Source organism: Seriola lalandi, unplaced genomic scaffold, assembly GCF_002814215.2.
Source record: "Seriola lalandi dorsalis isolate HSWRI2012SDOR001 ecotype SW California unplaced genomic scaffold, Sedor1 jcf7180002054476, whole genome shotgun sequence".
NCBI lineage: Eukaryota > Metazoa > Chordata > Actinopteri > Carangiformes > Carangidae > Seriola > Seriola lalandi.
In genome coordinates this window covers 3,113,480-3,134,528 of record NW_019525029.1, presented here as the reverse complement: position 1 = coordinate 3,134,528, position 21,049 = coordinate 3,113,480, and the positions used below count along the sequence as shown (strand labels likewise).

General features: G+C 38.7%; 2 protein-coding genes across 3 annotated transcripts in view; one reads left to right on the top strand and one right to left on the bottom strand.

The window, feature by feature from the left end:
* grhl2b (grainyhead-like transcription factor 2b) overlaps positions 1–2,009 on the top strand; it is a 16,234-nt gene extending 14,225 nt beyond the window's left edge. Inside the window, exons 10-12 of the mRNA XM_087175567.1 lie at positions 616–759; positions 864–928; positions 1,056–2,009. Coding sequence (XP_087031693.1) covers positions 616–759; positions 864–928; positions 1,056–1,170 — 324 coding nt within the window. The 3' untranslated portion in view covers positions 1,171–2,009. The remainder of the gene's footprint in view (positions 1–615; positions 760–863; positions 929–1,055) is intronic.
* A 1,112-nt stretch (positions 2,010–3,121) lies between these two features.
* Positions 3,122–20,598, bottom strand: ncaldb (neurocalcin delta b). Of its 2 annotated transcripts, none has more exons than XM_023412335.2 (4): positions 20,403–20,598; positions 7,862–8,295; positions 5,644–5,749; positions 3,122–5,193 (listed from the first exon to the last, which is right to left on the bottom strand). In XM_023412335.2, exons 2-4 carry the CDS (start codon positions 8,237–8,239, stop codon positions 5,099–5,101), a joined length of 579 nt encoding a protein of 192 aa, XP_023268103.1. In that variant the 5' UTR covers positions 8,240–8,295; positions 20,403–20,598; the 3' UTR covers positions 3,122–5,098. The 2 variants fall into 2 exon arrangements, with proteins under 2 accessions (XP_023268103.1, XP_023268104.1); XM_023412336.2 differs by having other exon boundaries at positions 7,862–8,292.
* Between the last annotated feature and the right edge of the window lie 451 nt (positions 20,599–21,049).

Here is a 21,049-nt window from a genome sequence, read left to right as displayed (position 1 = left end):
GATCAACAGACAAATTCTGGTGATAAATTAGGGCTAGAACTATTATTTTCCTTATCGACCAATTCTTTATCTGTTGACAAAACAGTCTCCCCCACGATGTACGTTAAGCAGCTGTTTGCAGCCTCTGATTGACTCACACCATCTTCTGTAGCAGATGCAGTTTGCCTGTTTGTCATTGAATTGTGGATTATGTCTCTGATTAATCAATAACTTTTTTAGTGCTTAAAATGTCAGAAACTGTGAAAAAAAGTTGCAATTATACACAACCCAAGGTCAAAATCTCAATTTACAATTTACAAGGGAAAAACCAAGAAATCATCACATTTGAGATGCAGGAAACAGTGAATGTTTGGCAATTTTGCTTCATGACAAAAAAAAGTTTTCTTCAGATCTTTGTATTTATTAATTGACTGATTCTGATGACATCACTTTTGGTCATTTGTGATTAGATTGTCATTACTTCTGGCCATATAGTTTGCTGAATAATCAATTAAAAGAAAAAGAAATCTAAATATTATTCAATAATGACGATCAGATCACCAGAATCTAATATTCATGTCTCTATTTAAAGTTGCACAATAAAGTTTGTGCTTCAAACATGTGTATGAATAATAGAAACTAATATTACAGCTAACAGAAAAGGCCTTTTTTTCATTCCTCTCTTTCTCTGCAGTTTTGTTGTACGTAAGAAAGGAGACTGAAGAGGTGTTTGACGCTCTGATGCTGAAGTCTCCCACGCTCAGAGGCCTAATGGATGCTGTGAGTGATGCTTTTCCATTTACATGTGAGAGTGAGCGCATTTTGTTTGCAGCTGAGCAAACAAATTGCGCTCTTGACGGACTGTTTTCATTTCTCATTCCTAGATATCCGAGAAGTACGGCGTGCCCACAGAGAGAATAGCCAAAGTGTACAAGAAAAGTAAAAAAGGGTGAGTGGAGTAAAGAAATAAATACATGACTTTCATTTCCCTGTTTTTAATGCAAGCAGATTAGAGTTTTAGGAGCTTTCACTTGTGCACATGTTAAACTTCAAGTTTCCTTTGTGTTTTATGTCAGGATCTTGGTGAACATGGACGATAACATCATCGAGCATTACTCCAACGAAGACACCTTCATCCTCAACATCGAGAGCCACGCAGACGCCTACAAGGTCACGCTGACAGAGATCTGACAGCTCGTCAAAGACTGCGGGATAAGACAAAAGAGATGCTGTGACTGCTGGTTGGCTGAAATCTACAAGGCTGCTATTGACTGGCTGATAAGCTGACTGACACTAGAGACAGTCCATCGGTGGTGTTGCTCTGAGACCACCTCTGATCACCCTGACACTGTTACACAATGAAGCAAGTCGTATTGTCTGTGCAGGAGGACAATGATATAATAGAAAGAGGATATTATAAATTTTCTCATGAACTGGTTATAACATCCTCTGTGTTGTAAGGTGAAATGATGCCGCACAGATCCATGCCCTCCACTTTTTCCGAATATTTCTATTGTATAAAAGAATTTTTATGTTTATTCTCATTCTGTACAGTGTGTTTTTGTGTTTTTGCCAAATAACACATCAGGAGTAGCCTCAAAAACGCCTGATGTATTGTATGTAGCCACAGCTTGAATTAGTTGGTCTTAAGTAACTTAGCAGCTTCTTTGCATGCCAGCCTTTGCTTTTGTTAAGTGTATTATTATTTATTAATACTATAATTGATTTTTTTTTGCATTTCTTAAACAGTTTTTCCAAGAATTTCAAGTACTTTACATTTCAGTGACTTTCCTCGTAGCCACCCTCTTTATTCAAGGAGATTTAAATGGCATGTCCCTATTTTTCAGCCATGTTGTAATATTTACATTTCAACAAATGGCCAAAGTTTTTATTTGTAGGACTTTGAATGACATGATAATGACTAAAAAAAACAAACACTGTATACAACTTCTGAGGGGTGACAAATGGCACTTGGTTGTTGTGTGTCTCATGTGGCTGTGTTGAAAAATGAATAAAGATATAAACATAGATGTCATGCTTTGGTAAAACTAGGCCATGAGTCTTCTGCAAGCGGCTGTGTGAGGTTGTACCGCTAAAGGCTAACATGATGTCCAGCAGGTATACTGCCCTACAACAGCAAAGACTACAGAAATGATTAACATAAGAAAAAAAAGATTTTTTTAAGTTTTCAGGATAACCAACAAACTGTAGCAAGTAGAAAGTTTGTAATGCCCTCATTTTGTGCATTTTAAGGCAACTTGACTTCACCAAATCACACAAATTCTGGGGTAGGGTCAAAAGCTAACATGGCAGTTAGTGACTGCTATATTCTTCTAAGCTAGGTTACTTATGTATTAGCCAAACTTGTTTAGCTGCTTTTTAGACAGAGAAATTAGATAGAAATGTAGTTACTGTTCCATTAGTTATGTGGGTTATCAAACTGAAACACCAAGATGTCTATTTATCAAATAACAGATTAGCGAGAGAGCTCTACTCAGCTAGCTTTCAGTTAACATAGCTGTAGCTCTCTTGTTTTAGCTGTCTAGTTGGTTGTGGTTTGGTTTTAAATTTATTTTGCAGTGGTTCTTTTTACATGAAGTCAAATTCTACATTTCTACGGTTTGTTATTATATTGTAAAACAAATGTCAAAGATTCTGTTCTCAAATTTCACCAAAAATGCCTTAATTAGCATGTTTGCACGCTAACATTTCATAATTAACACTAAACTAGAGCTGCAGCTGATGCAAATGTATTTATTTTTGCAGCAAATATTTGGTCAGAAACCAAATCTTGAACAAAATGAAAACCCCACAATGATGCAATGAAAGTTTTGGAGAACATGAATGTGTGTAGGAAATTTTATGGCAAACCATACAACTAGTTGTTGCCATTTCCCTCAAAAATGACTCCACAAATGTGATGTGAAGGTCATGGGGGCACCAGAGGAAAGGTCAAGAGACATTAGATTTCATCCTCTGGGGATCATGAATATTTGTCCAAAATTTCATGGCTAAATTCCCTATAACATATTTCAGTTCAAAGACCAAACTCACCGACAAACTAGAAATGTCCTGAGTTAGAATTATACATAAATATGTCAATCAGAAGTTACATTACGCCTATAGAAAGACAATCAACCACTTCCCCATTTTGCCTTTATTTGAATAACAAAATGGACATCCTACACAGAACACATATTGCAAGTTAACAATACAAAATCTACAAAATGATACAGTGACAACGTTTTTTTGTTCGACAGGTATCAACTGTACAGTATAAATGGATACAATACTGTGTTTTTTCTTTTATTCATTCACCTATATTTGGCACTTGACCACAACATGCTACTGGAGTGAAATGTGGGGCTGAAGTACCAGGTCACCTGCTTGAAAAGTCCATAGAATTTACTACAACTCTTTTTTCACCCCCAATGTCCTTGTTCATCCACCTGTGAAAAATCACTGAATCTCATGTTGTTTTCTGAGCAGCAGGGACAGACAGGTGTAAATCACACAGGATGGAAATAGTTAGGAGCAATCAGTAAATCCTGGAAATGGACAGTGAAGTTTGGTGGATGTGGCCATTACTCACTACCAACGTCAGAGCTTTGTTCTGCCAGTTAAGTTGCTGTTACTGTGTGTTGTGTTTTTACACACTGTCAACGCACAGTATATGAAAAACTTCATGACTGCCAATGTTTGCAGGCTTCCTGGGATATATGAAGTCCGGAGTGGGGAGTTCGGGATCAAACTGTGAAATCTGAAGCTATTTTCTCTGTCAAAAGGGGAAAAGAAGCTACATAAACTACATGTAGCAGATAATGTTCAAAGCTGGATGCATAGCAATATCTGTGGTCCTCTCCTTTTTTTTTTTTAACATCTCTAGCATAAATATGAGTGAATATACTGTACAAATTTCTTTCATATATTTGTCAAGTAAAAGAAAATAAAATGTTAATCATCACATTCCAATAATTTATACGTCAAAATGTTTAAAGTGAATCTCTTCCACTGCAGCAAATCACCACAATGTTATCACAGAGTAAAAGAATATATAAGTACATACTATATATTCATAAAACATCTAACATTTTTGTTTTTGCTTATACATTTGTTGAACCATAGTTGAAGAGAGAGAATCACAGCTCGGTTTCAAATGTATATGTCAAGTTCATGTATTCATCAGTGAAGTGAATGTGTGAAAATGTGTGTGAAGTGTGTGTATTTGTGTGTGTTTGTGGACACAAAACTTGGCATAAAAAGTCACTTTCAAAGAACAGATGGCATAATCTGTAGTCAGAATATTCCCCTTCATTTAGAAATCTGAGTCAGTTTTGGTTTGATGTAACATTCCTCCAAAATATACATTAAAAACAAGTCTTTCATCCCTTCTAAAATTCTTCTATGATTAAAAACAACATTTCCCAGATCTCCTGTCTACATAGCCATACTGTAAGCTGTGAACACTTGTAGTCCCAGACTCACATACTTCATTTCATCCAGTGTCAACACGGAATTAGATTGTAATACTTGGTAAAGATCTGTCCGTTGTCACACAACAACCCAAATCAGTTAGATAGAACAAAATGAGCATGATTCCTTTAAATCAGGAATAATGCTTTAAAAAATAACAAATAAAAGAAATAAAAAGAAACAGCGAACTTGGATTCGGCTCAACGTACCTCACGAATCTGTTGGATTATCCTCGCTGGCTGTCCTCTCAGACAGAGATAGCACAGCAGTGATTCAGTGTTTAACAAGTCCTTGATGGGATTTCAGTCCCTGGAGTTATAATTGTACCATATATGAGACCCAAGTTGTCTGTAGCTTTTGACTAGACATAGAGGCGCATGTAAAGTATGTGCATGTGAGCGTGTGAAAGATTATATATGCATCAGGCTTTGGTATTTGTAGTATGTAGAGTTGCATGTCATCTGTGTGTGTGTATGTGTGTGTGTGTGTGTGTGTGTGTGTGTGTGTGTGTGTGTGTGTGTGTGTGTGTGTGCACGCACACATGTGCCTCTATAGCTCAAATGTCAATAATCTCAGGTGGGTCAACTGGGAGAGATTTTGAAAATGTGTTAAATTAATCAAAACGCAATGGGAAAAGTCCAGGTTTCTACTGCCCAGCACTGCTGGGATCACACTGAAGCAGTCGGACAATGGAGGGGTCGTTCTTCGCTCCCTCAACAAACTCCTCAAGAGACAGTTTACCTGGAAGAGGAAGAGGGAGACAGAGATTAGAGTTTGGATAATTATCTTGTGTATTTGCTGCAGCTGATCAAAAACAGTTTAAATCAAAAGAAAGAGTAGATATCTTCCAGGAAGTGATGTGACACTTTACTAACAAAGTTGTTTTAACAAGTCTTTTAAATGTTATTTATAGCAATGATTTTTTTTGGATTCATTCATTCATTCACAGATGCTGACCGACGTTCTGTCTGGGTTTATATTCATCTTCAGACTCCTACAGTGAATCTTGTGGTGGCTCTGTGTTCCAGCTAATTTAACTCTAGTGACTGAACACTGCAGCTGAGCATTATCTGATGGCTCTTGTTTCCAAAGTCCACATTCTTTAAATTACATTCGGTTCCCGGCTTTAAAGACACTACTTTTTCAACAGGAATCACTGCAGCAGAGTTAAAGGCCGTGAGGAAGTCTCACCATCTCGATTTGTGTCCATCTGCCTGAAGATCTTGTCTGTGCGTTTCTCAGGTGTGGACTCATCCTCAGGCATCTTCATCACAGAGGAAACCATCTTGTAAATGGCCTGAAGAAATCAGAAGAAATCAGAAACAAAAGGACCCTAAGATTACTATCAGTGTTTTGTCACTGTGTTTATTTTTCATTATTTATAGCAGTTATTCCGGGCAGAAGCATAACTGCTGATTTAGCTGGGCTGTTGCACAGGGCAGGAAAAAAAACATCTTAGTGAAATATATGTACAATCCATCCATCAACTTATCTCTTCTGGGAGGAAGCAAGATAAAGGATTACTTTAATTTATGTTTAGCTCTGCTGCCTGATTTGACTTCACAGAAACAAACAGGAAGTATTCATTTTTAAAAGGAGGTACTTTTTTTTTTTTTCTTTTTTTTTTTCTTTTTTTAAATCGGACAGTGGATCAAGAAAAGAGAACCGTGTTCGCCTCACTGTTTAGGTTTTCTGACATAACATTTAAAACAGCAGCAGTTAGTATTTGTTAATATTCCCGGTCTATGTCACTGGATCTGAAATCCTGTTCACTGAAAAATGTATTTGGTCAAATTAAAAGAATTTAACAATAATTCAAAACAAAACTCAAAACACATGTATATGCATTTGCAAAAAAACATCTACTTTCAATCTTAAGAAAACATCAAATATGATAGGAATAGATGCTGCTGCTGGGAACAATATTTCAACCTCTTGTCTGGCTGGGGAAAAAACACAGTTAGTGAAAGGGCTGCACTAATGGCAAACTTGTTTTTCATTTTCTACCCTGTCACTCCTGTACTATCATTCTTCACTGCCTCCACTCCTCTCCCTCCATTCCCAGGATCTTCCTGACAAACACTCACCACAGAACTGGTGCAGAATTTCCCCTAATGACAGTTTTCACACTTTTTCTTCACTTTCTATACAGCGACTGTGCACCAGAACAGCTGGATACAGCTGCATCCATCACACAGACACAAACACCACCTCCAAGAGTGATCAAGGCTGCAGGTATTAATTACGTTCATTATCAGCAAGTTAGTTATTGTATTGATTTTTTTTTTTTTAAATTAAATGATCAATCAAGACTGAGCCGCAGCAACAAAGTCTAAAGTATTTAATTACATATAATGATAGATGATCGAGCAACTCTTAACTTTTGTGACGGAAGAGCAAATTAATGACATATACATTTACGCTTATCTTAAGGTGGTGATATTGTTATTTCGTTGCTTATTTGAGACTAGTTCTGCATATATATATATACACACACACACACACACACACACACACACACACACACACACACGATATAACTAAGAAAAAGGTCACAGAAATGTTAAGTCAACAATAAATAATCCTGGAGCTGAAACAATTAGTTGAGTAAATTGCATTTTCTCAGCAAAAATGTCAAACATTCTGGGATTACAGGTGGATTCTGGGTATTTATAGAAATTATTATATTTACTATTTTTTGTAGACCTCAAAATTAATAAATTGATCTAACAAGTAATCTATAATAAAAAAAATAATCATTAGATGCTGCTCTATAAGGGACCAATGGATATTTTGCGAATATATCAGAGCATAAACATAAACACACGGTCTCACTTTACACACATATTTCAAATAAAGAACACTGACTTGCAGAATGGGATTATACATTCTTTGGCACTCTGCTCAATTTAGCACCGTGATGTGTGACGTAACAACATGTGTGAGGAACTGCTGGGTGGTGTGTTTGTATCTGTCGCTCTGACAGAAGTCTGAGGATCAGAAGAGGACCACTCCCTTCTAGAAATATACCACTGCCAAGTCTTATTTAGGTGCGTTTCAGGACCTGAGAGGAACTGCTGGTTTCTAAAATTACACAGCAGCTGGTTTCCCTGCTGTGGGCAGTCAAATGGTGCACAACACAGAAGCAGATGGATATATGATGTAGCAGCTGGTGTGGATGGCTGAGCAAAATGTTGCTTCAAAACAGGAGTAGTTTAAGTACTGGGCAGGATGACGTTACCATGATGGCATGCAATGACCACTGACTGACTGAGGGCTATACAAAGCTGAAGAGGCAGACAGTGTGAATAGATGAATACATAGAATAGAATAAAGGATAAAGGGGAAAAAAAGATGGAAAAAAACTTAAAACTAAAAACTAAAACAAAGATCACAACATCAGACCCACCGTTACAATCTCCAGCATCTCTGCCTTGCTAATGTATCCGTTCCCATCCAGGTCGTACATACTGAATGCCCACTTCAGCTTCTGGTCCAGTCGACCACGTGAGGTCACACTCAGGGCAATGATGAACTCCCTGAAGTCTATAGTTCCGTCTCCATTGGCGTCAAAGGTGCGGAAGACATGTTCGGCGAACTTGGAGGCGTCTCCATAAGGGAAGAAGTTGGCGTAGATCTTCTTGAACTCCTCCATGGAGAGCGCACCACTGGGGCAGTCCCGCAAGAAGCCCTTGTACCACTCGGTGATCTCATGCTCGGTGAAATCCGTGTTGTCCACCAGGTCCTGCATGACGTCGGGACGGAGCTTGCTGTTCTGTTTGCCCATGGTCGCTGCTTTTGTTGAGGCTGTGGCTGATGTGAGGGCGGCGGCGCTTTAGACTGCTGAGGAAGAAAATGAGAGACAGAAAGAGGTTGTTAGAAATCATCCAAAATGACCTTGAGCCTTTTTGATACAGACTGGGGAGGAAAGATGGGGAGGAAGGACGGTGATGTAACAATGGAAAGAAAAGGTACAGATACACATTAAACATAAAATAGCTGGATTAACCTCTGTTGAAGCTTCTGTTGTTCATATAAACAACTTTTGTTTTCTGCTCATGAAACATACCAACACAACTTTGTTGACAGAAACTGGGGAAAGGTTTCCCGTAGGCCATGTATTTAAGCCAACGGCAAAAAATACAAAAAACAAATCTTTATACGATAAAAGGAGTGTTATTTCACATAGTAAATATCATATATCTAATGAGTATTATTTCTTTTTACATGAGACAAAAAGCTTCAGGATCCGCTTGGCTGACCTCCTCTGCTTTAAAATGACCTGTGAGAAACCCTGTAGGGAATTATGGGATGGAAGTGTCCTAAAATTAAATATTGTTCTCACATAGAGATGTCATCGAAACTTTGGTAGAAGTGTTACCAAGTCCTGAGATGTCCTGAGCATCTGAAATTGGCAGACTTTTTTTTTTTAATCTTTGTTTCAGTTTTTTTATTTTATTTTATGTATTTAAAGCATGTAGATAAGTTAATTGCCAGTTTTAAATTTATATTTTTTGCTGCCATGTTGCCTTTATTTTCTGGAGAATTTACTGGACAGTAAAAGGACTTAGGCTCAAGTCTTTATTTTAATCACGCCTGGTCTTATCTTTTTCATTTTGTTTGTATCTGTTTCACGACAAATGCAAATAAATGTCATCACGAAAGCAATGCCTTTACACCAGATAAAGGAACAGCAGGGAGAAAAAAGTTGGTAATGTAGTTTTGTGCAGATGCAGAGCCAAGCTGCTTCTCCCATGCACCTGAGCCATGAGACCACCAAATCCTGTCACGGTGCAAAACTACCACAGATGCACAACCACACCCACACTTACAGTGGCGCACACACACTGTTGATAACCCCAATGCATGCCAGTTCAGCTGTGCATGCATCTGTGCAGATGCACCTTCCATTTCCTGCAGGAACTCTGATGCTTCGATACACACATCCACATCCTCTGTATTAATAGTTGAGATAGTTTATTGACCTCGTATGGCTTTTGATGACGCATTTAAAAACTAAATCTGCAGAAACAGAGAGACTGTAACATAGTAAATCCTGAGTCCAATTTGACTTAAATGAAGCCACCGAGCTGTGTCTGACAAGAATCACATTCCTCTGTAACGAAAGCGAACACGGAGTGTGAACACTCAACAGAGGATGCACTTCATCATCTTACCCTGCAGCTAATGTACTTTGCACTTTTCCCCTGTCAGACCGCTAGTTGCTGCTGAGCTGTCCAGGCTAAAGACAAGAGGGAAGCTGTTCTAAGCTTAGCCGAGGATAATGACAGATAAAATCAGCAATGTCAGGTCAGGCTAAAGCAAATTACAGTACAGGTAGCTTGTTCCAGGAAGGGACGTAATGATTTGTCACCTCTGTGTTTCCAGTCAACGTTTGCAGTTTCTCTTACTTTGTTTAAAGACCCCAAAGCTAAAGTGTAAAAAAAAAAAAAAAAAAAAAAAGCATAGTTCATAAAATGTAATGAAATAAACAGGACAACAAATATGTTACTGCTTGACGAGAACTACTGGCTAAACTTAGTCTGAGCTGAGGTACATATTTACATCTCTTTTTAAATAACAACACTACATGCAAATGATCCATCGACTGATCCAAGGCCAACTGAGAAAAGAGCCATCATGTTTACTTCCCTGGAAACCGGGTACGTCAGTGGAAATATGCTCTCCATGCCAATAAAAATGAATTTAGCATTAATGAAAAGTGCTGCTACAGTGGCAAACATAACAGGAAACACTTTAACATAAAGTCAAAAACCATGCAAGCAATGTACAAGCAGTGGGTAATGGAAACAAGACTATTACACACCAATTTATCTGGCAACTTTGGCATTTTAAGTGAAACTGTGCACAAATATTTGCAAGGAAGTGGGTCCAGTTTTAATTAAATTGCCTGCATTTTCCTTAGTTTTGTGAACTGCTATCTGCCTGGACTCCATCCTCGACGGCCTGTATTCCGCTCACACACGCACTTGTTCCATAAACGGCCAGCTATAATCCTTTAATTAACTCAGAGTAAACAATGAGCTCTAGCAATGTGGCAGCCGCCTCTAATGAGTTCCCTGCCGTTACATATAGTTCACTTTAAAGCCAGCGTGAATGCGAGGAGCGGCGTGGAGAGGAGCTTAACACCTGTTTTACACACTCGTCGCTCCTAGAACAAAACACATCAGGAGCTACACGGCGGGCATCCAGTGTGAACAGACTAGAAGTGAGTCTGGCTTTAAAGTAGACAGAGGCAAACGGTCTGGACCTGATTTTGGTAGATACCCGTTTAAATAGCTGAAATCTGAAAGGATCTGATCATAAAGCTATTACAGCTTTACATATGAATTTAATGCAGTGACACTCATGTACCACTGAAACATGAGACTCATCACATCTGTGCCTTTGGGCCTTTTTCACAGCAGACCTTTTGACTGAGCCGACAAAACTCAGCTGTAGCAAATAATACTAATTGTGTGGCTCTGTTGAGGCGGTCATTAGCAATGTCATTAATAACACCTGAGTTTTTTTCATGTCAAAATGTCTTTACCACCTGTGTATGTGCACGGGGTCTAAACAACTTTGGAAATATGTCTTTACCTGGGAAAGATTGGATGGCATCACTTAAAAATTAAAACTTCAAGGTTAGTCTATTAAATTATTAGTTCTTACACTTAATTCAAGTATTAGTGATCCTAAAATAAAGCCGGCAACTTGTCAGCTGAATCCAATACTTGTTCAATTAGATTTGCCATATGAGCACAGTAGATCCTGTTATGTAGCAGCACACAGGCAAAATTGTTTGAAACTATTTTTTAAGAATAGACATGGAAAGTTAAATTTGTTTTCTCCTGTATTTAACTTCTACAAGAACATAAATGCACGAAACAAATGTCATGTACTTGAGAGAGACTCATCATTTAATTTGTCATTTATTTTCCTCTTCAGTTTTGGTTCATTTGCATATTATCGACACATGGTCTGGCTCTGCGTTATGTTTCAGATCTTACAGAGACCCCTCACGTCCAAGAACCAAAGCTTTTTAACAGCTCCACGGTCCAACTCAAACTCTTGTATTTTCTGTGCCCTTCTGAAGCACCTTTAACTTTTGAAATTCACTGTAGAATTAGAGTTTATTTTAACAACTTTTCTGCAGTATGCCACGCTTCATCTACCACATGATTTCAGCTATCTTGCCCTCATCAGGACGGTGTAAGAGATAGTATAAACAAACAAACAATTCATTTTTCCACCCACTGTGTGTGCATTATCACACACACACACACACACACACACACACACACACACACACACACACACACACACACACACACACACACCTAACCAGCCAGTCGATGTCATCCTGGCTACCTCCATTCATTTCATTCATAAACTCATTCTTTGTCTGTTGCCGTGACCAGTCCATCACATACTCTGCAATCTGCACTTTAAGTGCTTAATGGATTGTGGAGCGTTTCTATGATTACTGAGGCCATGTTGTCATGACGACTGACCATACTTGCTCTTGTTTTTTGGCAACTTGTGGGCAAGAAAACATATTAATTTACATAGCGCCTTTGAGCCCCAACAGCATTTAAAAACACTTTCTGCAAACATTGTTGGCTTGTTAAATTGTTTGCTTTTAGCTGCGGTCCTAATCACAGACTCCTTCTATCCAAACAGTTTACACATTAATGTGGAGGAACAGAGCCGACTGAAATGTTTCTCTCCCCCCATTACTCTAAAAGAAGGGGAGCAATTAATTAGAGTTGGTCTCGATAGCTTAAAATCAACAACACCACATGAGCTACAGGATGAATTGAGTCAGACATTTGACATTTGAAACACTTTTTAATCAGAGCTGGGGGTAAATATTATTTTATAATCGATCTGATGATGTTTTTTTCCCCATTGTTTTGTCTATAAAATGTCAGAAAATAGAAAAAAAAAAAATCACCATCACAATTTTCAAAAGGACAAGGTGACATCTTAAAATTGCTTCCTCTTTCCTGTCCAATTGTTTAAACAGAAAAGCAGCAAATCACAGTCACAGCTGGAATAGCAGCTGGAATTAGCTAATGTTTGGCATTTGTGTTGATGAATGGGCAATACTTCACTTTAAGTCCCCTCATTTAACATTTATAAGCAGTGTGTACACAGATAGATGGTTTAAACACACTATAAGGCTGTTTTAAGCAGATATAATTATAACTTCCCCTATTACAACTGTTTAATATAAATCTTATGTGTATACATCAGATCTTCATTATCATGTGCCCACAGCAAAAGCTATAGTTGTTGAAAAAGATCAATAAAATTTATACCTGCTTAAAAACTACATTATAGTGTTATAAACCATTTATTAAATGTTTATGTATAAACTGCTGATGAATGCTGAATACGGGTGGTTATATTAAAGTGGCTTTTTTAAGTGGCTAAAACATGTTTTCTGCGATGTACTGTTCATCCAGAACAGTACTCGTGTCTACTTCTCTAAACTGGGAACAAACCGATCCAAAGCTACAGCAGGTAATGACTACTTCACACAACCCCATGTTAAATACCCTGAGCTATCCCTTTAAAGTGTTACCTGTTTGTTCTGCCTCTATATGTTTTAACTGAAGACTAAAAGTCACTTTAGAAGCAGGTTGTTTATTAATTGTAAGGATGCTGGTTCAATCCCCAGCTCCTCCTGTGCTCCACATGTACAGTTTTGGACAAAAGTGTGAAAAATTAACTTGATTTAATTGGCTTTCTAATGCCTAACTCTAGACCCAATTCCTCTCCCTCCTGGCTGAAGGTCTGTGTGTATTTTAAAAGAAGAAGTGACGGGATGAGAGCTCAGACCTCCACTGAACATCCCCTCAACCAGTCATCTTAAGAACTCTGCTATTTCTGGCTCTCCTGAGATCACTGCCTACAATTAACCACTAAGACTCTTACCTGCTGCTGCTGGCAGACCTGTGACTGCCCCATTACATAACCAAGGCTTTGACAAATGGACAGGTCACGTGGTTGAGACAGGTTTCTACTTCAACCATCTCATAAGGTCATGACAAGTGAGTGAAAGCGGGTTTAGACTCCTGAGCGTGTCTGAGAGGAGAGCGTGTCTGAGATAGAGACAGTGACCTCAGCCTGGTCAGGTTTTAACCAGCAAAGAACAGACTGTCACTTTCAGTTTCTAATGACACCGGCAGGACACTCATAATCATCATGCACCTGTAGCGTTCAGTGTTTGAGGCCTTTAGAGGACGACGGGATCAACCTGCTAGACAGATTTAACTCCTAAAATCCCCAAACAAACAACAACAACTGCTGCTGCAACACATTGGTAAGCAGCTAAACACAAAATCATGACGTTCAGTGGCACCAACTGAAGGATCAAACAGATAGAAGCTCACAGGGGCAAATATCTTCTTATCCAACAACTACTGACAGCAACATATGAAAAAAAAAAAAAATCTCATTTTTATGACAATTAAACACAAATGCCACCCATTAAGACAAATGCAGAAAAGCAAGCTGGGTAATGTTTGGAAATGTTCACATCAGTGCCAATACAATACTCAATAACAACATTTTCAACATCATAGCTTGGGAGAATATTCTACTCAATATACGTAAGCCTTCAACTACTCACTAAAATATATCAGTGGGAAAATAATGTGAAGTGAAATAAAGTTGAGACTATTAGTTGACTGGCACAAAATTACTTGGAAATTTTATGAATAAGTGAGCAAAATGGTTAAAAGATTCACTGGTTTCACTGAAAATCAGTTGTTTGAGTGTGATATTATATATTTACTAGTTTACTACTACTAAGATGAAACAAGTGAAGAAAACAAACTCCCACATTATTTGTGTAATCTTCAGTGTAACAGTTGACCCATTCTTGAACTACTTGAATCAAAGGCCCTCCACACGACTTCCATCCCAGAACATCTTGTTGCCCACTTACATAACAGGCAGAAGTCTCCATTTATATCCTGCAGGTAAATCTTAACCCAGGAGCCCCACGGATAATCCAAGACCAGGGAGAGGGGGCTGGCTGGAGGCCGACAGAGAGCCACAAAGGCTGAAAAGAGCCTCAATCTCATACAGTGAGCTTATGAATGATACATTCATAATGCAATATGATCCATCTGTGACCAGGTTGCAGAGCTGAGGGCAGTTATTCTCAACATAACAGGCCAACACTTATGAGGCCTGCAGGATCTGCAATCTGATATTCACCTGCAGGACAAAATGAAATAATCATGTTTCACTTCAGCTGCGGTAAGACATTAAAAACGACAACTTTACCCCAGCTTGGATTTGACAGGACAAATCTCAACAAACAAAGAGGCTGCAGCTCAAATTTGAATGTGATTTTGTGATTTCAGGCTGCACCATACGCAGACACATGATGCTGAGGATTGCAACATCACAACCTCTCACATCTCTCTTTCTTCTCGACTATCTAAGCGAGTAATTTATTGCGTCGCTTCATCCGTGTTTGCAAGAAGTCAGAGTTGTGTTTCATTACCACAGTCCAACAGCTTTCAACATCTGTTAATATATGTTTGATTTAAACTGTTTTATATGCTGTTCTAGGGTCTGTAAGATGAATGCCACTTCTACATTCTCTAATACATAATCTGAGATCGACATTAAACCAGAATTTTTTGTCATTGACATGTTTATCATAGTTGAACATCGTTCTATTTCCACTCTCTCTCACTCAGTTCAATCTGTCAATGCCAATAAAGTTTGTTAAAATCAGAGTCACCACACAAAAAGTGACAGAAATATATTTGTGTGTAAACAATATTGCAAAACTCTTGTCATTCCATGCTTCTTGGGAGTGTTAATTTTCTGACTTTAGCAAATAAATCTTCACAGATGTTACTTGGCAGGTTGAGGACATTTTCATTCAGCAAGAGAGCCGCCGACACAAAACAAGTGCGTAAGATGACGTAAAAGGCATGACTCTCAACAAGTTTTTTCTGTAATTCAAACATCTTTTCAAGAACCTCTTGTCAAGAATGTGCTGAAAGTTATGAATTTCAGCTATAAACAACACTGAGTAATGAGTGGTATATTTTGAATAGACCTATTTTAGGTTTTGTGACGCACTTTCTGACCACATCTTGTGAATGTCAGAAGGACAGAGCAGCTCATAGCAAAAAGAGACGGAAACACTGGACCAGTTTCAAGCAGCTGGGAGGCCTACAAAATCATTTCCTGTCTTTTACTAATTCTGTACTTACTGTCACTTTATTCTGTTGTAGATGACGAAGTGGACTGACATTTGGTGCATGAAAATGAATCATCAAACCAAAGCAGCACAGCCTTGTAAGCCTACAAAGATAATCTTTAACCTTTTATTCAAAAGTTCAATATCAGTGTCATTCAAGTGTATAAAAGTACAGTGCCAGTAGAAGAAAAGACGTGGTACTAAGCTCTCTACAAACATGTGAGATCCCACAGATTATTGAAAACTCTCGGCTCACGACCGCTCTTTTTACCTCACACTTCGAGTTCATCTACTGCTGCATGTGAGCAACTGAAAACAGCGTCTACAGTCATGTTGAACATCAGCACATCAAAGTCACGTCAGAGCAGTTACATCTTCAACCAACTGAAACTACTCTTTAGTGTCTTTGGCAACTGAGCACAGAAAGCTCGTACAATATGTGCTACAAACCATATGTTCAAACACGCAACAGTTGCCAAAAAGAGAAACAGAAACGACTTGCGTTAAATCTGACCTGTATGAACTGCAAAGTGACACTCGTCGGTTTCTCACCCGTGCTGTTTTGGTTTATAGTTTACGAATTCTAAAACTGATGACCTGCAGCTCTCCTCATCATCTCGTCACCTTACATACTTCTGTTCCCTCCTGTAGTCGTCTTCTGGCTACAGCCCATTTGCAATCACATGTCTGATTGGCAGACATGTGATCGCCACCATTGAACGCTGTTGCAGCACGGCATAGCTTTGGGAGCACCCGTGCTCACATTACATGTATCGCGACCAGCACTGTTCAGTGTAGCGTGCTTAAGCAGCTCCTTGAATATCTCGCTGCAACTCTATCTCAACTGTGTCATTTTGTGTAAGGTCAGGACTGGTCCACTGTTGGTCCAACCAGTACCAGAGGCTGAGGAAACTAACATCTTCAGCAGCAAGTTTTGTTCTGTTGCTGTCAGGCAAACACCATTACTGGGCAGCCACTAAAAGAAGGTTTAAGGGCAATTTACAACAAAGTAAGTGAGTAAGCAAAATCTCTTGGAGAATAAGTTTCCTAAAGTGAGATAAAAGTAAAAAGGAGATTGTGAAACACCTAAAAGTGGAAGTAACATTGCTGATTTGTAAATCAAACTAAAATTACATCTAATTACAACATAATACATGAAAAATGTTAAGTTAAGCAGGAATGAACCAAGTTTTATTTTTAACACCTTTTCTAATTCAACCAACGAGGGCCACATCGCAGACACTGATAATTCTCTGCTTGTTAAATAACACAGAAGCACAAAGACTGTGTTTGATGCCGACAGTCTCAGGACATAAACATCATCCAGTTTAGAGCTGTAACATTTAGTCCACTAGTCGAGTTCATCTGCAAAAAATCATTGATTATCAACTATTTTGACAATCAGTTGATCACTTCAGTCATTTTTCAAGGCAAAAATGTCAAACTGTCTCTGGTTCAAGCCTCTCGAATTAGAAATTTACTGCTTTTCTTTGTCATATTTGATAAACTGATTATCTTTAAGGTTTGGATTATTTGAACATCTCACCTTGAACACTTATGGTATTCTACATTTCATAGACTAAACAATTAGTTCAGAAAATAATCAGCAGGTTAAACTGTTATTAAAATAATCATTGGTTGCAGCCCTAATCCAGTTTTACCATTTCCTCTGTAGACTGAAGACAGTTTCAGATCAAACCGAGGCCGAAAGCCATGGCAGTCTTAAAACAAACTTTCATAGCAACGGTTCTAAAAATAGCCACAACTTCCTCTTACACATCCTAAATTTGTTTTTATTCCAATAGTACCTTTATTACTGTGTATATCCATCATTTCGGTAGTCATCAATAAAACCTGAATATTGGTAAATGTTCCAACTCAACTGGCAATTCAACTCAGATATTGGTACAAGTGACAGGTTTTGCTTTTCTGAATATTTAGAAAGCAGTTTTTTTTGTTCATTTCAAGCAGTCTACAAATGTGATTGACATGAATGGTGGGCTTAAAACACAATTTGAAAACGATTTCTTTGCTTGAGTATTTCTTAGACCATTTCTTCCTTTCTCTAAATGTTATCCCATCCATCCTGTCTTTGAGAGAGCTGAGGCAGCAACTTCATCATAATGCAGCACACATGAGCTCCCATTGTCAGCCGGAGAGCTTTGTGCGTCAAGGCGCTGCAGAAAACCACAATCATGACAGAGAGGCCATTATGAGGGAACGAATGAGAACAAGATAAAAAAGTGTCACTGACAACAACTGCAAGAAGGCAGGCAGAGCTGCAAAACAGAGTCAGGATTGGACAAACACACTCGCAGCAAATCGTCACTGATTGCATGAGGAGAGTGCTGTTTGCTTTGCACTGACCATTTAAATGTGCCTCTTACTAAAACAGCCTGTTATAAAGACAAAGCCTGCAGAGATGGAAATGTCAATCTGTCTGATGACTAAACAACTCCCACCCGTCTCTGTCAGTGATACATATCTGCTGCACAGCATGCAAGAAATGCTGCTTTCTATCAAAAATATTATGTGCGAGAGACTGGTATCAGTTTTTTCTTCTGTCTTTGAAGCTCCCTCTTGCTCTTTCCTCTTTTAGTTGAATCTTCCACTCACTCTTGCCTTCTCCCAATCACTTTTCCTGTCTGCTTCCTCTTGAAAGGGTCTAATTCTATTCAAAAGCGCACTGACTGCTGCCCAGACAAGCCTAACTACAGAGGATGCTGCCAGTGTGGTCAGACTGGCCCAGAACAAACCCACAAGACACCCACACCAACAGAAATAGATCATCTGTTCAAATTTAGCGAACATTTGTAAGCATTCAGCATCTTGAAATGTTTGGTGGGATGGTTTTGACACCAAGGGGGCTATTATCTTGACTCCACCCTTGTGTCAGCACCTCCACAGGTCTTTTGATTTTTCTTGCCATGTTGTTCAGGCTGCCTGATGTGAGAGGAGGAGCTGGACGGCAATTTCCTAAAAAACCTATCAAACATTTGGAAGCCACAGAGATTCAAAGGCAGCAAAACACGATGTTATTTCAGAGTCTGTGTGTCATTAGTAGTTTTCGGTTTCCTCTGTGTCAGTGAACCTCTTTCCTCTCCTTTCCTAAATCTAAATTTTTCATCTGGGCCCAGCTTCTCCAACATTTATTTCTCTTCTTCTGTGTCCACTCATGTTATTTCACACCATCACCCTCCTCTCTCATCACCACTTCAACACTTCACTGCGACCACCAGAAGAAATTCCACCATGACAGGTTCCTGTTTACATCCCACATCAAACCACACCAACGACATTCAATTACCACAAGCCACCAGCCGAAAAAGTAAATTTGCACAGGGACAATTGAGGTCTCTTAATTCTACAAGCCACTTTAAGAAGCAGCAATCATGTGTTCGGTCTGTTTAATCCTCAGTCCTACTTTAGCTGCTTGTCTGGTGGAAATCCGAAACCAACACGGTCCACTTATAAAGCAATTTAATGTAGGGTTGCAAAACAACAATTTTCCTCACTGATTCATCTAGTTGATAATTTAGTCTACTGTATATGCCACAATATACATCTATATTCTATTTGAGAGGCTGAAAAAGTGAGTACTTTTGCATTGTCACTTGATAAATGACTAAAGAACTATGTCAACTACTGAAATAGTTCTTGTTCATTTTTTTGTTCGTGGACTACCTGATGAATTGACTAATCATTTCAGAACTACTTGTTAAATATTGTAAGTAAATTGAATATCTTTGGAGTCAAGCAATTCTGAATACCTCATCTCGGGCTGTGGGAATTTTTTAAATAACATTTAATAGACTTAAACTATCAATTAATGTCAGAGTGACTGCAAATAAAGTTAATTATTATTTGTTGCTCTAGGTAAAAACATGTTTGAAATGTCAAATGTTTCATCAAATACATCCTGTAACTCATGTAACTTGTTGTTGCACAAGCAATTTGAGTATTTTACAAAGAAGTCACTGTAGAAAAAAAAACAACTGACAGCTGATAATGAAAATATAAAGTAGTTGCAGCTATACAAACAAGAAACGACCTGATGTTCTCACTCCTACTGTCATTTTACTCCCAAGTCCTTTGTTTCTAAATTTTTAAGAACTATCCAAGAACATGTAAACATGTATAATGAAAACACAACTGTGTACTGTTACTGTGCACAATCTAGACAATGTGACAGAACATACAAAAGACATTCATTTACAGAAAAACAAACATTTCCACTCATTTGTCAGGATAAAACCCCACCAGTCCACCTCCTCTCTCCTGCTTGAATCCACTGACTGACTGATGTGTATTTGCTGAAATGAGATACCCTGCCTCAGGATTCCCTTTTCACTTCCTGTTCCCACTCATGCTACAATTAAATATGGAGAGAGTGAAGACAACAGGCTCCTCTCCGGCTCCTCTGAGGCTTCATTCGGGACAAGAAGAAGCAGCTTCATCCGATTAGAAATGTGGGTAAAGCTTTATCCGCTGCTAGCATCTTGTAATGTTGCTACACTGCAAAGTTGTGGAGGAAAATGTGTAAATACAGTTGTTCCTGTTATTTAACCCAGGCCGATACGAGTGGCGGCAATTGTTCCAACAGCTTCAACCTGTAAACTCAACTCACCTGAGCGACATGCAAGAAAAAAAAAAGTAACAGGAAGCGGACAAACTGCAAAAGGAGGGAGCAGGCACATTAGCGACAACTTACCTCGCTTTTAAGTTGCTGTGGAAGGCCTGTTAAAAGTCTCTTTAATAGTCCATTACCTCGTGTCAACCGGGGGAACGGTAAAAAGTTTCAGAGACGGGGCAACAGGTTGCAGGAGCCTCACAGGAGCAGGAGTTTGCCGGCTGCTCTCAGTTCAAACTCCAGCAGGCTTTTTCCCGAGCAGCTGCACACACTCTGCTTAGCCCTGCAGCCTCTCACCGTGACGTCAAGGCTGCTCGTCACGTGGTAGGGTGGCGACCAATGGGATGCCGTGTTGTCCTGGCAACAAGAATCGGTGCCTGAATGGCGATTAGTGTGTAAAAATGAACACAGAAGTTAGTTTTCTGACAAATAAAGTCACAGAACCATGGACTTAACTCAGTAAGTTTACTGTGTAAGTTTACACAGTAAGTGTACTGAGTCTGAAATACTTTATACTATACTATAAAAGCTTTATTGGCCTGGTAATATTCAGATATTGCCAAAACACTGTACGAATACTGATATTTATGTACAATATATTCAGAACACTGTTACAGAAAGAGAGAAGAAAAATAATGTATGGGAAATCTATTCATGTAATCATTGACAATTCAAACTGAAACCTACAGAAGATGTAATTTTCCCTTTCTCTTTTCTTTTTTTTTTTT

Bases quoted from the DNA above. Each gene is read 5' to 3' on its own strand.
- ncaldb (XM_023412335.2), bottom strand. From the start codon at position 8,239: ATGGGCAAACAGAACAGCAAGCTCCGTCCCGACGTCATGCAGGACCTG. The intron at 5,750-7,861 runs GTGGGTCTGATG...TGATTTCTTCAG, and splicing joins AGATGCTGGAGATTGTAACG to GCCATTTACAAGATGGTTTC. The intron at 5,194-5,643 runs GTGAGACTTCCT...TTCCTCTTCCAG, and splicing joins GATGGACACAAATCGAGATG to GTAAACTGTCTCTTGAGGAG.